The 17,709-nt window shown below is 42.5% G+C and overlaps 1 protein-coding gene across 2 annotated transcripts in view; it reads left to right on the forward strand.

Annotated features, from left to right (window-relative positions):
* Positions 1-17,709, forward strand: part of vps13d (vacuolar protein sorting 13 homolog D) — a 281,437-nt gene that overhangs the window by 231,294 nt on the left and 32,434 nt on the right. The window contains exons 64-65 of one of the 2 annotated variants that reach the window (XM_041205688.1): positions 2,962-3,094; positions 5,216-5,411. In XM_041205688.1, the coding sequence (XP_041061622.1) occupies positions 2,962-3,094; positions 5,216-5,411 (329 nt within the window). Of the gene's footprint in view, positions 1-2,961; positions 3,095-5,215; positions 5,412-17,709 lie in introns of those variants that run through there. The other variant, XR_005945250.1, reaches the window with a different exon arrangement.

Here is a 17,709-nt window from a genome sequence, read left to right on the forward strand (position 1 = left end):
GACTTCCCCTTATTTCACAATACAGTAGACCCTCACAAGAGACTGCCAGAAGCTCCTGGTTGGTTGTTGCCCTCTTTTTGAATAATTTCTCTTCCTCTCTATCCAGCATCAAACTTGCTGGAGGGTGCACTATAACCACAATATATTCTTCATGTTTGGAATGTAACTTAATCATTTTGTATGAGAATTCAGCATGTAATAATTGCCATGTAAACTGTTGAACTCTGAAGGTAACAATATAGAACAGCTGTTGGAACAGTAATCTGAAAAAGCTCTCTCATTGTTGAACTATTAACTGTCTTCTTTGGAGTGGCTCTGTCTGCCTATAAGTGAACTTTTCACCTGTTATTAATTTTTTTAAGGCAAAATTAAGTTCTGGAGATCAACTGCTTCCTTATGTATCAGCTGTCAAATTGATGGGTGGTGGGAGGGGTGGTGGCGGTGAGATGGTGAGGGCAGTGGGGAAGCAGTCATTTTATACAAGGTCTTGTTGACAGTTAGTCCAGGCAATTCATGCTGGGCCCTGCACCAAGAAAATCATTGCCATGGTTTTTATTGGCTGACAATTCACACTCCAATCAGACTGCAGGCAGGCTGCAAAGTTCAGATAAGCAGTGAATAAATGAACATTGTGCTAATGTCAGGTTATGACAGGTCATAATTACAAATCTAGAACGATCAGGGCTTTTGTTCTCTTATTTTCTTCCTCACTCTCCTGAAGAAGCTGCACAGTTCCACCAGATTTATCCTATTTCAGTAGTGCATCCAAGTAGGTAGAATCCATGTGGGAGCCTAGCCAATGAGCGGCTGCGGACATCCAACTGTGGCAGACCAAATGGCCTAACTTAAAACAAAAACAGAAAATGCTGGAAAAACTAATTTAATGTTGTCCACACCGGCCATCTACAAATGTGCATTTCCCAACAGGGATCACTGAATAGCAATCTGAAGCCTGCTGATCTTTTTCTTCTCAGTTTAGGGGTGCTGAGATTCATCACTGCAACCTTCCAGCTGTAGCCCAAGCAGAGATCCACTAAAAAAAAAGCTGCCTTTATATTACTCGAGATCTGTGTGAGTGATGCCAGTTCTGGGCTCATAAGTCTTGTCTGGTTGACTACAATCCAAAGAAAAACTTGCTGGAATTAATAAAATATATAATAAAAACAGTTGAAATCAGCACACACCAGGGTTTGAGCCTGAGAGTTCCCATGTGCAGTTACATATAGAGAAATGTATTTTTCCTCTAAGCTGAGTTCCATTCTCATGGATTTCTTTGGAAGAAGCTACCATATTTATTTTTAAACTATGATTGCGATGAAGATTGCATAGGGTGGAGCACTTGCACAGTGTATGCAGGAGTGTGAAACCGGTTTTAATCTTTGTGGGTCCCCGGGAAAGCAGATCATCTATTTATCTTAAACCTGCTGAAGGGAGAGAACTTCTGCTGTAAATAGCAGGAATTAAAGTCTAGTGGCTGCCGTGTTTAAGCTTGTATATAATGACAACTTTCAACTTTTACTTGACTATTTATGGATTGATGTATTAAGGTGTACAGAGTTCCCCCTCCCTCCAAAAAGATTCTTTGTGTCCTGTGTAATTTCCTTGGCATGTCTCCTGTGCTTAGTAAATATGTTCTTCTGGCCACAACCTGGATCAGGAATTCATCATTAAGGGAATTGTACAGAAACCTTGTTCCGCCGTCCCTTATTGTATACTAAGTTGGTTTGTGTGAAATGCTGGTAACTCCTATTACCCTTGTTTTGCTTTGAAAATAAAACTATTATGAAAGCCTTGGAAATTAACCGTTGGTGAGAACTGGATTCTAAATCTAGGAAGTAATGTAGACTTCAGTGTCTGATTCAGAGTTAAGGGGCTGAAATTTCTCAGCCCCGCAATGGTGAGCTTGGAGGTAGGAGGCCAGGAAAATTGGAGGAGCTGCTTTGGGACTGCTCCCCGACGCATTCACGCAGCTAGGGATATTTTCCAGAGTGGTCTAGGAAAGAAATCGCTTACCCACTGAACAGTGTCAGGCAGCCATTTAGCTACTTAAGTCCCCAATTAGGGATGATTTTACAGCACTGCTGGCATTTGCCAGCAGCAGAGCAGCATCTCGCCACATCCAGAGGCCGCAGGATATGACAGACTGGAGAGGTCATCGAATTTGAAGGCTAAAAAGAGGGCCATCGATAAGAAAGACCACACCTGTGGCCCAAATGTGGTCAGCACAGTGGTTGCCCCTTTGATCTAATGGGCCTACTGGTTTGGCCATTCTGAAATCTTGATTTAGATTTACACCTCCATTGGCACCACCATGTTGAGGTGCATTCACAGTCTGTGAAGCCGGCCTATTAGGAGGCTGCATCCTGGCAAGTGCAGATTTGGGACCCCAATTTGGTCCTGACGTTGGGATCCCGAAGCCTGTCAGAAAATTTGCGCATGGCATCAACAGAGCAAAAATATTAAGAGTAATAATAATCTGCCTCAAATATATTGTGCCTTGTAAATATGTGCTATGGTCTAACTGGGTGAGTAACATCTATTCACACAATATCAATACTGGTTTAGACTTCATTTGTTTGTATTTGTGAGTGAACCAATTTAGCTTTGAATCTCTAATTGCTAAACTGACTAAGGCGGTCGCCGGCTGAACTGTAGGGACCATTAAGAATCCCAGACTTACATTTGTACCATTATGCACTCCCAGCAGGGGAATCTCTGCAGCAGAAGCGGAAAATTTGCCCTGTGTTGCTGATCCACGTAACAGGAATAGTCAATGCAAATTCTTTGTTTACTGGGAAAATTTCAGTGCAATAGTCGTCTCGGATCTTCCGTGGTGTTGGACGGGATAAGGAGATATTCGTTTAAGAGTCATCTGCTGATTCAGCACTCATTGTTGGTGAATTGCTGTGCCTAACTCCTCTGCCTTTTAAAGTATCATTTTGTTTTCTCTGCCTATTACAGTTTGCTGGGACTTTATCAGATGGATTGGGAAAGACAATGGACACCAGACATCAGGCCGAGCGGGAATCCATCCGCTATCAAGCAGTGACCAGTGGTGAACACCTTGTGGCTGGCATTCAGGGACTAGCTCATGGTGAGTATGTGGAAGAGGCAGTTCTAGTTTAGTTCACCAGTGTAAGTGGTTAAAGATTATGGATTAATACCAGCTAAAATCCATAGCTGGGAGAAATAATTATAAATATCTTCTGTGTACTCTATCCAACTGTGGGCATGTCATTTCTAGGATATACTTTACCATTCCTACGGCTTTTGAGATGGATTTCTTTTTTACAATGGAACCTTTCATCGATCATAGCCTGCTGTCCAGCTGAATTTATAACATTAAAGTTGTCATGCTCCATAATGATTGAATTTCAGACTAATGCATTTCAGATGTCCTGTCCTCAGAGACAGAAGTTCTTTGTAAGCAGAAAGTCCATTTTTCCTTGTTTGTTCACCCGGCACACTCAATTCGGAATGTTCAGCATCGCACGGTGGAAAATCACTTAGAACACTGTCTAATTAAGAAAATTCCACCCTGTTTTTTAAATCTTTGCCCACCCAACCAAATCATTTCCCAAGTCTGAGGTACATCTTTAGATTTACTGTGCTGACTCATGCAGCATGCATATGTAGTCTCAGATCACAAAAATGGTTCCTTGCTGTTTTATTTTTGCTACTTCATAGTTTTTATATCCCCTTCAGTGAGAAAATGTTACCTTGCTTCTGTTTTGTTAACCATTTTAAAGACTACTTTGCATGATTACTGCCACTTTGTCTACCCTGACCCTTCTCCCACCCCATCAGTTACTTCAAAATTTGTACCAAGTGCCATGTCATTATATCTTCATTGGCTTCCATCGATGTGAAATATATCTGCATGTGAAGGCTGTAGCAGACTTGGATAAAGGCTTAATCACTGGAAGGAAATCTCCTCCATCAGTATATTGTGCTGTTGTAGAGAGATCTTGAGATCCGGTACAGTGATCCCCTAAATTTTTCCCAACCCATTTGTCTCCTATTTCTCATCCAAATGCTGCCCCTTGGCAGCATCATCCAAAAACACAGTGCCAGTTTCCACATTGACAACACCCAACTCTAACTCTACCTCTCAACCGCTTCACTGCCTCTAAGTGCCACATAGCTTATCCAACATCCAGTAGCAGATGAGCAGAAATTTCCATCAACTAACTATTGTGAGGAGCCAAAGCCATTGTCTTTGGTCCCGCCACAAACTTTGTTCTCTAGTACTGACTCCATCCCTTTCCTTGGCAGCTGTCTGAGGCTGTTTGCAACCTTGCTATCATACATGAATCCGAGATGAACTTTTGACCGCATAGTTGTGCCATCACTAAGACCGCTTCTTTATACCTCCATAACATTGCCAACTTGGCCTTTGCTTCAGCTCATCTGTTACTGAAAACCTCATACATGACGTGAAATAGTCAAGCCTAGGGTAACCAACCCACTCCTGGCCAGCTTCCCATATTCTATCCTCTGTGAACTTGACATAATAAAAAAAAACTCTGCTGCTGGTGTCCTAACCTGCACCAAACCCCACTCACCCATTACTCCTGGGCTCGCTGACTTAGATTGGCTCCCGATTAAGCTGCACCTCGATTTTAACATTCTCATTCTTGTTTTCAAATCCCTCCATATTCTTGCCCCTCCCGATCTCTGTAATCTCCTTCAGCCCCACAACCCTCTGAGATCTCAGTGCTGCTCCAATTCTGGCCTATTGACCATCATTGCTCCATCATTGCTGGCTCTGCCTTCAGCTATCAAGGCCCTAGGCACTCGTATTCTCTCCATAAACCACTCTGGCTCCCTATCTCTCTCACCCCCTTTAAGGCGCTCCTTAAAACTTACTACTTTGATCAAGCTTTTTGTCATCTGCCCTCACATCTCCTTCTGTGGCTCCATACTAAATTCTGTTTGATAATGCATTATTTGAATGCAACTTGTTATTTTTATATGCAGTGCATGATTGATTTTGACTAGAAATAAATTATTGCAGTAGCAAAAGCTGAGTTCTCCTCTGACACTGCTACAAAAGTCTGACCGTTTTTCTATGTGAACTTTGTACAAAGATAGTAAGCGAAACTAGTTTGCCTTGGATCTCATTTTCAGATTATGCTTTCTGAAAATCATCCAGTCTCAGGGACACTGGAGAATTGACAGGGTTTTTAAAAAAAATCTTGTCCATCTCCCACAGGTATTCTTGGTGGATTCACCAGTGTCATCACTTCAACAGTAGAAGGAGTGAAAACAGACGGTGGCGTCAGTGGTTTTTTCTCAGGCCTTGGAAAGGGACTGGTTGGCACGGTAACCAAACCAGTGGCAGGTGCTCTTGACTTTGCTTCAGAGACAGCTCAGGCTGTGCGAGAAACCACAACAATAACCAACCATAGGTAAGGAGGAAACACAGTTAACACTGCATACAATTACAGCGAGAGAGAGCATTAAGACTGGGGATATCCCAGTCACCTTTAACAAACACTCATTATTTTTTCTAGGGTTTGATGCAGAATACAATTTTCAGTACTTCAAGCAAAAAGCACCTAAATTAATAGGCAAAACAAAAACAGAATTACCTGGAAAAACTCAGCAGGTCTGGCAGCATCGGCGGAGAAGAAAAGAGTTGACGTTTCGAGTCCTCATGACCCTTCAACAGAACTGTTCTGTTGAAGGGTCATGAGGACTCGAAACGTCAACTCTTTTCTTCTCCGCCGATGCTGCCAGACCTGCTGAGTTTTTTCAGGTAATTCTGTTTTTGTTTTGGATTTTCAGCATCCGCAGTTTTTTGTTTTTATAAATTAATAGGCAAATAGGTTGGAGACTTTGAGATGCTCTGATTCATCCCTACAGCCCAGAACAGGCAGCAGATGGAATTAAAGCTTGAATTGTGATGTTTGCATTGCTGCTGATGAAAAATTGTTGAATCCATTAACAATAATTAATGCTCCACAGCAGGAGGCAGAAAAGTAACAGGAAAGATAATGGGCTTTATTTTAAGCAGTAGTCTTCACGTACCCAGTTTACCTTTTAAAAATTTCTGGGCAGCCTTTACCTAGGACTGTCCATTTCAAAACTGAATAGATATTAAGCATTTTTTAAACAATGCTTTGTTTCTGTACTAGGACTTAAATGTTACGACTTTAGGAGTGTTCACACTGCTTTTGAAGTGCGCTGGCACATACCAGGCTTCAATGTCCAGGATGACTTTTAGGAAACATTTGCAATGTACAGTAAAGTAATATTTTATAAGTACAAGGTTTACTAATGGCATATATAAGGGTACTAATACTGTATGTACAGGTGACTCATATGTACAGGGCATGCTAACACTATGCGTATGTTCGAAGATATGAACACAATGTTATACTGTAAGAAAGGGTCTACTACTGCATTTGGAGAATGTACTGATAGCATGTAAAGTACAGTGACACTATATGTAGGGGACATATTAATATTGTACAGTGATTACTAATACTGCACACGCAAGGTGTGCTACTTCCCCATAACTAGTGAAGTAAATCACAAAATTGCTTCTTTGTGTAAATGATATGTGCAGCTAGCAAAAAAGAAAGATGACATAATCAAGAGGTTGTTGCAATGTTTCAGTAGGTCCCAGGGTTCAGTTGATTTTGATAAAGATCTTGACTTGGGCCTTATTCCCCACAGCAGGAGCAGTCAACTGATTTGTTGTCACAAAGAACCCAGTATCCTTACTACTATAGGGATTTATTGTGCAAAATCACAATACTGTGAGCAGATTGCACTATTCATGGAGAGTATAGGTATTTGTGAGATTTGTCACGTAATGTTACATCGCAGAAGATCACTTTCCCTACACATACTACCTCAGTTGAACTTTCTCAGTAATTTGCATCTGATGGTTTCTCTTGGATGGTAACGCATTGCAACCTGAGTTACTCTGCACGTAACACAATCCTACCTGTGTATAATGTAAACCATCCAAATAGATGGGTATAATACTGCCCATGGGGCATTGCAGACTGTACTACCTTGTGTTACTTTTACCCATACTTATCAGTCTGTAAAGCAGCAAAATACCTCAACTAGCAAACTTACCATAGTTCCTATTTGATTTTAAACAAAATTTTGTGTTTTTTTAGCATGAGGCTATTCAAACTTGCATGACTTTATCTTAATAGACAATTCAATCATCCTCTAATAGTAGGTATTTATAGAATTCAGCCCAGTTTGAGAAAGTATCAAAATATCTTCAAATCTGAACACAATTCAAAATGTTACTGAAGTCTGCTTTAAGCAACCACAGTTACAAGTAATGTTAATCACCATGAAGAACTTTATTACATTGCTGCATCACACACTCCACACAATGAATTGCTTTTGACTGTTGTGTAAGGAAGCATGAGGACCATTCTGTACTGCAGAAAACACAAGATAAATGACCAATGCCTCAGTGTACTTTATTTTGGTGGTGTTGGCTGTGTGGGTAGTTGGGAGTTGTTGCCAATGCATCAGAAAATTGTTGCTCTTTTAATAATGCTATGGGACCTTTAAAGGCTATGTTAACAGCTCCGACATCTGACCTGACTGAGAAACAGCAAAGTTGCCAATTCAGCCAGAACAAAAACAGAATTACCTGGAAAAACTCAGCAGGTCTGGCAGCATCGGCGGAGAAGAAAAGAGTTGACGTTTCGAGTCCTCATGACCCTTCGACAGAACTTGAGTTCGAGTCCAAGAAAGAGTTGAAAAAAAGACAGTTTGAGTAAACAGTTAATCAGTGTCCCCATATCACAAGCTACATATGCAAGGAGTTACTTTTGGGGCTATATGTTACTTTTTGGGGCTCCTCTGGAGGTCCCCAGCATCACAGATGCCAGTCTTCAGCCAATTAGATTCACTCCTCATGATATCAAGAAATGGCTGAAGTCTCTGGATACTGCAAGGGCTATGGGCCCTGACAACATTCCAGCAATAGTACTGAAGACTCATGCTCCAGAACTTGTTGCGTCCCTCGCCAAGCTGTTCCAGTACAGCTACAACACTGACATCTACCCAGCAATGTGGAAAATTGCTCAGACATGCCCTATACACAAAAAGCAGGACAAATCCAACTGGCAATTACTGCCCCATCAGTCTACTCTCAATCATCAGTAAAGTGATGGAAGGGGTCATCAACAGTGCTGTCCAGTGGCACTTGCTTAACAATAACTTGCTCAATTTGGGTTCTGCCAGGACCACTCAGCTTCTGACCTCATTACAGCTTTGGTTCAGACTTGAACAAAAGAGATGAACTTGACATTAAGGCAGTATTTGGTCAAGTGTGGCATAAAGGAGCCCTAGCAAAACTGGAGCCAATGGGAATCGGGGGGAAACTCTCCATTGATTGGAGTCATACCTAGCACAAAGGAAGATGGATATGGTTGTTGGAGGTCAATCATCTCAGTTCCAGGACATCACTGCAGGAGTTCCTTTGGGTGGTGCTCTAGGCTCAGCCATCTTCAACTGCTTCATCAATAACCTTCCTCCATCATAAGGTCTGAAGTAGGGATGTTTGCTCATGATTGAACAATGTTCATCATTTCCAACTCCTCAGACGCTGAAGCAACCCATGTCCAAATGCAGCAAGACCTGGACAGTGTCCAGGCTTAGGCTGGCAAGTGGCAAGTAACATTTGCACCACACAAGTGCCAGGCAATGACCATCTCCAACCAGAGACAACCGAAACATAGCATTACCATCACTGAATCCCCCAGTATCAACATCCTTGGAGTTACCATTGACCAGAAGCTAAACTGGACAAGCCATATAAATATTGTGGCTGCAAGAGCAGGTCAGAGGTTATGAATCCTACGGTGAGTAACTTGCCTCCTGCCTCCCAAAAGCCTGTCCACCATCTTCAAGGTACAAGTTAAGAGTGTGATGGAATACTATCCACTTACCTGGATGAGTGCAGACCCAACAACCCTAACAAGCTTGACACCATCCAGGACAAAGCAACCCACTTGATGGCTATCCCATCCACAAACATTCACTCCCTCCACCACTGACACACAGTGGCAGCAATGTGTACCGTCTGAAAATTGTACTGCAGGAACTCACCATGCCTCCTTAGAAAAGCGCCTTCCAAACCCACAGCCACTACCATCTTGGAGGACAAGGGCATCTGACACATGGGAACACCACCACCTGGAAGTTCCCCTCCAAGCCACGCACAAACCTGACTTGGGAATATTTCGCTGTTTCTTCACTGTCACTGGGTCAAAACCCTGGAACTCCCTTCCTAACAGCACTATGGCTGTACCTACACCACATAGACTGCAGCGGTTCAAGAAGGCAGCTCATCCACCACCACCTCAAGGGCAATTAGGGATGGGCATAAATGCTGGCTCAGCCAGCAACTCCCACATCCCACGAATGAAGAAAAGAAAATATGAAAACTGTAAACAGAGAAATGTTTAACATCGTAGAGTTGTGCAGCATTTTTGTTGTAATCAGGGCTAGCATTAGAGGCGTGCGGCTAAAGGCAAAGATTTGATCTTTTGGGGGCCCCCAAGCAAGGCAACTGATTAAACCCAAACAGAAAACTGTAAATGAAAACCAAATCCTGATTACAAACCATGTGGAATTACTCGTCGGGATCATAATCTAATCCCAAGAGCTCATAACACAAAAGCATGCTGAGACGCCAACCAACCATGGATTTGTTTTCTTCCTTGAGTGCCAGTAAAAGAAACCACCCTTTTATCTCTGGAGATAAAATTTCCCATGAATTGACATATGAATCATTTCAAATATGGACATTCATCATGTGACTGAATTTGCCCATTCACATTGGGGTAAGTCCCAGAGTGACAGCAGTTACAAAAGCCTGGGATGTGCATGATTGCATCTTGAAAAGTCAAAAGGAGAATGGAGATGTGCCACTGCTGGATTACAGCTGGTCCACCAACTGTTTGAAAGTCTTCAATTTAATAAGAAGCAGACATGCTGCAAGCCATAGTTATCTGTAAATATAGTAAATACATGTAATATATTTATATATGTTAATCTTATTGACTCTAATTTGAGCACATGGGATAGGTAGAGTCTTGGATAGGAGATGTATGAAGATAAAAATCAACCAATTTTAGATGTGTGCCACCCGTTGCATTGAGTAATGTGTAACAGATTTATTGAAAAACATCTGCAAATAAAAAAACTAATTTTGAGCCTAGTTGCACTGGTGCTAGTTTAAATTCTTCTGTCATATTCCCCAAGCTGTTTGATCTGTTTCTACTTTTTTCCTGCAGCAGTGGGCCCTTTTTATACCCTACACATTGCTTACAGGACCAGGTTTACTTGGTGGTGACTGTGAGAACGTAGAAGTTTAGCTGCACTATGATCTCTTTGAACTGTTCACGGTCATATACTTCCTCGCCTGAAAATAGACCTAAGGGATTTAAGCTGAATGGACAACATTGTTAATTGGCACCATTTGGTAGTGTGTTCGGATTTATGACAGCTGTAAATTCTAAAGCATCCCCTCCCCAAAAAAAGACCAGTTTATAGCTGTGTGTGAAGCAATGCATTTATTTTTTAAAAGCTGCTTTTGTTGTCTGATACTCTTCTTAACATTACCTCTCCCAGACCTCAAGGCTCACCTTTTATTGTGTGTTTTGTGCTGATTTCTGACCCAGGTTCGCTTTCAATGTCCTGAAGTCTTATTAAGTAAAGCTTTCTGCTGAAGCAAGTCTGCCAACACTCCTTTAATAGCAAACAGTGAATTTGGTGAAGTGTGACTGAGTTCCAGAAAGCCAGTAGAATGTGAAGTGCCCTTTAGTGCATTGTTTAACAGGATGCTTCAAAGCTCGTAATGCACACAAGAGCTTAAACAGGAAGTTTCAATTGTAACCAGAATGACTGATGACTTTAGTGTGTGTTTTACGAGCAAAACCAGATTTTTCAGACCTTATTATCGCATGTGTGCTGAGTCCAAATGTCCGTTCCAGCTTCTCTCAGCATTGCGATTTGAACTTAAATTGGTTCCTCTTGAGTCATCTGAACACTTGGCTGTGCGTGAATAATTGAATGCAGCCTGAGCAACGACTCTGCATTGTAAAGGTCACTGGACTGGATCTGTATCATTGTTTTGTGTCAGACAACTATGAAACAACCTTACTTACCAGAGTATTTTCAAAACAGGATTCAAACAGAAGGCGGTGTCATAGTGTATTGTCACTGGACTCGTAATCCAGAGACCCAGGGTATTGCCCGAGTTCAAATCCTACCATGGCAGATGGTGCAATTTGAATTCAATAAAAACCTGGACTTAAAAGTCTAATGATGACCATGAAACCATTGCCGATTACCATTAAAAAAAAATCGGGTTGACTAATGTCCTTTAGGGAAGGAAACCTGCTGTCCTTACCTGGTCTGGCCTACATGTGACTCCAGACCCACAGCAATGTAGTTGACTCTTAAATGCCCTCTGAGCAAGGGCAATTAGGGATGGGTAATAAATGCTGGTGTAGCCAGCGATGCCCACATCCCACGAATGAATGAAAAAAATTATAACTGTCAGTGAACTCAGATCTTGTCTTTTGGTCTTTATCAATTATGTTCAGTTTCTCCTTGAATCTTTCTCTTGCGTGCTTCCTCAATTGCAGATATGCCATTTACATACTCCTCTTACCAGCTTGAAAATGTTTGTACTGTCTTCTACTGTAACTCATTATTTCCATGGATCCTCAAACTGTACAACTTATAGGCAGCTCACCACCATCTTCTGAAGGGCAATTAGGGATGGCCAATAAATGCTGGCCCAGCCAATGAAGCCCACATCCCGCGAATGAATTAAAAAAAAGCATTGAGATTGGGACTTCTGCCCTCCAGTTCTGTGATTCTTCTGCAAGCAGTGGCACTCCCACAGTAAACCTAACTAATAAACTTATTTTTTTAACCAATTTTTCCTGGATATCTTAGTGAACCTGGCATGTTTGTATTGAGGTTGCTATTAGCTGTCTGAAACATGCCCATCAGGAACTAAGAGTGCAAACATCTCCCAACACCGGTATAAAGACAGCTTTTTGTCTTCGCATATCGTTCCTTGAAACCCAATAATCACCATTGCTTGATCAGCCTAGTTTTATTTTCTCAGCCTTGCTATCCTGCACCTTGAGCCTTAATCCTTCACTTTTTTTTTAAAAAGGAGCTTTTTATAGCAGTACTAATAATCCCAAACTAGTTTCAATAGTTTTCACTTTCATTGAGAGTCAGATGGCAATTTGACATTAATCATCAATTCTGTTCATGGTTATCAGTTCCAATGAAGACTTAATTTTACTTCCAAACATTAAATGAACTGCAGTAAGTTATGGGTATTAAGGGTTGGGTTGCAGAACAAAGGTGCGGAGATGCAATTAAGATGCAGATCAGCCATAATATAACTGAATGGCAGAAAAGGCTCAAGGAGCTGAATCATCTACTCCCATTCCAATGACATTGCATGCTTCTAACTGAACATAAGATTACTGCCGTTTTCATCCTAATATAAGTCCAAAGTAACTGAAGCATGCTGTGCTGCATGCTTCTAAGCAGCTAGACATACCATTGCAGTATTGATAATCATGGTGGAGCTTTGGTTAGTATCACTGCAAACGGAATGTAAAATGACCAGGACTTGCTGACCCACTAAAAATGGTTTATGCAATGGTTTATGGCCCATGTAATGGTTTGCAGAAGTTTCACAAGACCCATGCTTTTTTTTTATTCATTCATGGAATGTGGGCTTCGCTGGCTAGGCCAACATTTATTGCCCATCCCTAGTTGCCCTTGAGAAGGTGGTGGTGAGCTGCCTTCTTGAACCACTGCAGTCCATGTGGTGTAGGTACACCCACAGTGCATCAGGAAAGGAGTTCCAGGATTTTGACCCTGCGACAGTGAAGGAATAGCGATATATTTCCAAGTCAGGGTGGTGAGTAACTTGGAGGGGAATTTCTAGGTGGTGGTTTTCCTATCTATCTGCTATCTTTGTCCTTCTAGATGGTAGTAGTCATGGGTTTGGAAGGTGCTGTCAAAGGAGCCTCGTATTCCTGCAGTGCATCTTGTAGATGGTACACACTGCTGCTACTGTGTGTCGGTGGTGGAGGGAGTGAATGTTTGTGGATGTGGTGGTGCCAATCAAGTGGCTGCTTTGTCCTAGATGGTGTCAAGCTTCTTGAGTGTTGTGGGAGCTGCACTCATCCAGGCAAGTGAGGAGTATTCCATCACGCTCCTGACTTGTGCCTTACAGATAGTGGACAGGCTTTGGGGAGTCAGGAGATGGGTTACTTGTTGCACTATTCCTAGCCTCTTGTAGCCACAGTATTTATATGGCTAGTCCAGTTCAATTTCTGGTCAATGGTAACCCCCAGGATGTTGATGATAGCGGATTCAGTGATGGTAATGCTATTGAACATCAAAGGGAAATGGTTGGATTCTCTCTTGTTGAGATGATCATTGCCTGACACTTGTGTGATGCAAATGTTGCTTGCCACTTGTGAGCCCAAGCCTGGATATTGTCCAGGTCTTGCTGCATTTGGACTTGGACTGCTTCAGTACCTGAGGAGACATGAATGGTGCTGAACCATTGTGCAATCATCAACAAACATCCCTACTTCTGACCTTATGATGGAAGGAAGGTCATTGATGAAGCAGCTGAAGATGGTTGGGCCCAGGACACTACCCTGCAGAACTCTTGCAGTGATGTCCTGGAGCTAAGATGACTGACCTCCAGCAAACACAACCACCTTCCTTTGTACTAGGTATGACTCTAACCAGCAGAGAGTTTTCCCCTGATTCCCATTGACTCCAGTTTTGCTAGGGCTCCTTGATGCCACACATGGTCAAATGCTGCCTTGATGTCAAGGGCAGTCACTCTCACCTCACCTCGGGAGTTCAGCTCTTTTGCCCATGTTTGAACCAAGGCTATAATGAGGTCAGGAGCTGAGTGGCCCTGGCAGAAGCCAAATTGGGCGTCAGTGAGCAGGTTATTGCTAAGCAAGTACCACTTGGTAGCACTATTGATGACCCCTTCCATTACTTTACTGATGATCATGGGTAGATTGATGGGGCGGTAATTGGCCGAGTTGGATTTGTCTTGCTTTTTGTGTACACGGAATACCTGGCAATTTTCCACATAGCCAGGTAGATGCCGGTGTTGTAGCTGTACTGGAATAGCTTGGCTAGGGGTGCGGCAAGTACTGGAGCACAAATCTTCGGTACTGTTGCCGGGATATTGTCAGGGCCCATGGCCTTTGCAGTACCCAGTACCTTCAGCCATTTCTTGATATCACGTGGAGTGAATCCAACTGGCTGACGACAGGCATCCGTGATGCTGGGGACCCCAGAGGAGACCGAGATGGATCATCCACTCGGCACTTCTGGCTGAAGATTGTAGCAAATGTTTTAGCCTTGACTTCTGCACTGCTGTGCTGGGCTGCTCCATTATTGAGGTTGGGGATATTTGTGGAGCCTCCTCCTCCAGCAAGTTGTTTAATTGTCCACCACCATTCATGACCGGATGTGGCAGGACTGCAGAGCTTAGATCTGATCTGTTGGTTGTGGGATCAGTTAGCCCTATCTATTACTTGCTGCTTATGCTGGTTGGCACGCTAGTAGTTCTGTGTTGTAGCTTCACCAGGTTGACGCGTCATTTTTAGGTATGCCTGATGCTGCTCCTGGCATGCCATCCTACACTCTTCATTGAACCAAGGTTGATCAGCTGCATTGGCATAATGTTAATGGTAGAGTGGGAGGTATGCCGGGCCATGAGGTTACAGATTGTGTTTGAGTACAATTCTGCTGCTACTGATGGCCCACAGCGCCTCATGGATGCCCCAGTCTTGAGTTGCTAGATCTGTTCGCAATTTATCCCACTTAGCAAGGTTGTAGTGCCACACAACACTGCTTCCAAAAACCTGCAGCAGCAGCATAAAGTTGTGCAATGTAAAAGCAGCCATTGTCTCCCTTCTCTTGTGTTTCTCTCCCATCAATGGAATCTTTATTTTTTTGTGGTTAAACTCCCTGCATGTGTGCTATCACAAGTTAATACAGAAGAGCCCTGAAATTCCTGATGTATTGACAATGTTAAGCTGCCTTTATCTGAGAGTCAGAAATTTAAAACAGAACCCATTTATGCTAATCAGCCATTTTTTTCCCCTGACTCCATCAAAATTTCACCTAAAGTTCTTTCCCTCTGGCCAACGCGCAAAGGCGGTTTTACAGCATCCACTAGAAATCCTGCTGGTTCCATCTAGATTGTCACAAGCTGTATCAGTGTCTGTACAAAGTGTGCCAGGACCACCTCCCAGCAGAAGACGGGGCTCGTTTTACTTTTGAAGTGATCAGTTTTGATGTGGGGAAAGCATTAAGTTTAAGGAATCTTCACCAGATACAGCTGACTCTCTTAACGTTGCAGCAAAGTGCCACAGTACAATCTGCATCCATGTAGCATGTAGAAATCCTGCTTACCAAGAACACCCATTTAACAGACTAACTGCCAAGGTTGTGGATGTCATGGCATGATATATGTCTGTGTTCCTAAAAAGGCTATATATATTAAAAGTAATAAGTAACATTATACATATGCCATGTTAAGTTTTTTTTATTGGAATAAAGAACTGAGCTTTGAATTAAAGCTAAAGCCAGGACAAGCATTTTAGTCAGTTCTCACTCTAGTATTTCAGCTTAGAGTCAGTTGGACTGCTTGGAGCTAAAGCTAAATTTGCAGATGACACAAAGATAGGTAGAAAAGTATGGTGTGAAGAAGACATAAGGAGGTTGCAGACAGATATAATTAGGTTAAGTGAGTGGGCAAAAAATGGGCAGATGGAGCATAATGGAAAATGTGAAGTTGTTCACTTTGGCAGGAAGAATAAAAAAGCAGAGTATTCCTTAAACAGAGAACGGCTGCAGAATTCCGAGGTGCAGAGAGATCTAGGTGTCCGAGTGCATGAGTCACAAAAAGTTAGTATGCAGGTACAGCAAGTAATTAAGAAGACAATTGGAATCCTATCCTTTCTTACGAAAGGCATTGAATATAAAAGTAAGGATGTTATGCTTCAGTTATACAGGGCATTGGTAAGACCGTATCTCAAATATTGTGTGCAGTTTTAGTCTCCTTATTTAAGAAAGGATGTAAATGCATTGGAGGCGGTTCAGAAGTGATTTACCAGATTGATACCTGGAATGAGCGGGTTGTCTTATGAGGAAAGGTTAGACTGACTGGGCTTGTTTCCACTGGAGTTGAAAACAGTGAGGGGTGACTTGATTGAAGTGTATAAGATCCTGACAAAGTGGACGTGGAAAGGATGTTCCCTCTTGTGGGTGAGCCCAGAAGTAGAGGGCACTGTTTTAAAATTAAGGGTCGCCCTTATAGGATAGAGATGGAGAATTTTTTTCTCTTGAGGGTTGTGCAACTTTGGAGCTCTCTGCCTCCAGAGACGGTGGAGGCTGGGTCATTGAATATTTTTAAGGCACAGGTAGATAGATTCTTGTTAGGCAAAGGAATCGAAGGTTATCAGAGATAGATGGGAATGTGGAATTCGAAACACAAACAGATCGGCCATGACCCTGTTGAATGGCAGAGCAGGCTCGAGAGGCCAAATGGTCGCCTTCTCCTTTGTCGTATGTTCTTGAAGTTTTGCTTTGAGATTCTTTGAAAGTGCCACAGCACAGAGAAATCAGTCAACTATCTGTTGATATTAAAATTTTGCAAGATTTCTGATGAGTGAATGCATAGGATTCCTTAACCCCAGCTAGTGATTGACTGATTTGGCAGTGTAACTTGGGCTTACCTGCCCATGGGTGCACATGTGATGTATCCATCGCAAAACGGTGCCAGTACTGTAACAATGCCCCTTAATTAACCAAAGGTAATACACACTGATGGATTATCCTCAACATAATCATCTGTCCTGCTGTTTAGGTTGATCTAGCTCTAGATTTGTGATGTTGCTGTCTGCGTCCACAAGTGGCCTTATTGCTTCCTATGCCTGAACTATCTACATGGAAAACTTGACTCTGTAAGCATACTGTTCTATGTGGCATATCTTGTTCTTTTTCTTAGGCAGGGGTTATTGTTATACCCAAAGGGGTTATGTGTTCTCGGCCAAAAAGCTTCATTACTCCAATTTTTTGTTTAACCTAATAAGAAGCACACAAATCATGGAGGGTCATTGACTCTTCTTTAAGGTTTTCAAATATCTTGACTCCATTTTCTCTCCCCTAGTCCAGTCTCTTCCCACCTACATTCGCAATTCCTCTGACGCCCTACGTCATATCAACAATTTCCCAGTTTCCTGGCCTTAACTCTCGCCTCTTCACTATGGATGTCCAATCCCTCTACGCCTCCAGGGCTCTCCGCTTCTTCCTTGAACAGAGGCTCGAACATTCTCTACCCACCACCACCTGGCTGAACTTGCTCTCTCATTGCAAAATTTCTCCTTTAACTTGTCTCACTTCCTTCTAATAAAAGGTGTGGCTATGGTACCCACATGGGCCCCAGTTATGCCTGTCTTTTTGTCGGGTGTGTGGAACATTCCTTGTTCCAGTCCTGCTCGGGTGCCCCCCTCCCACAACATTTTTTTTGGTAGAACATCAATGATTGTATTGGTGCCACTTCATGCTCTCATCAGGACCTGGAAAATTTCATTGATTTTGTTTCCGATTTTCACCCCTCTCTCACCTTCACAT

Source organism: Carcharodon carcharias, chromosome 15 (assembly GCF_017639515.1).
Source record: "Carcharodon carcharias isolate sCarCar2 chromosome 15, sCarCar2.pri, whole genome shotgun sequence".
Taxonomy (NCBI): domain Eukaryota; kingdom Metazoa; phylum Chordata; class Chondrichthyes; order Lamniformes; family Lamnidae; genus Carcharodon; species Carcharodon carcharias.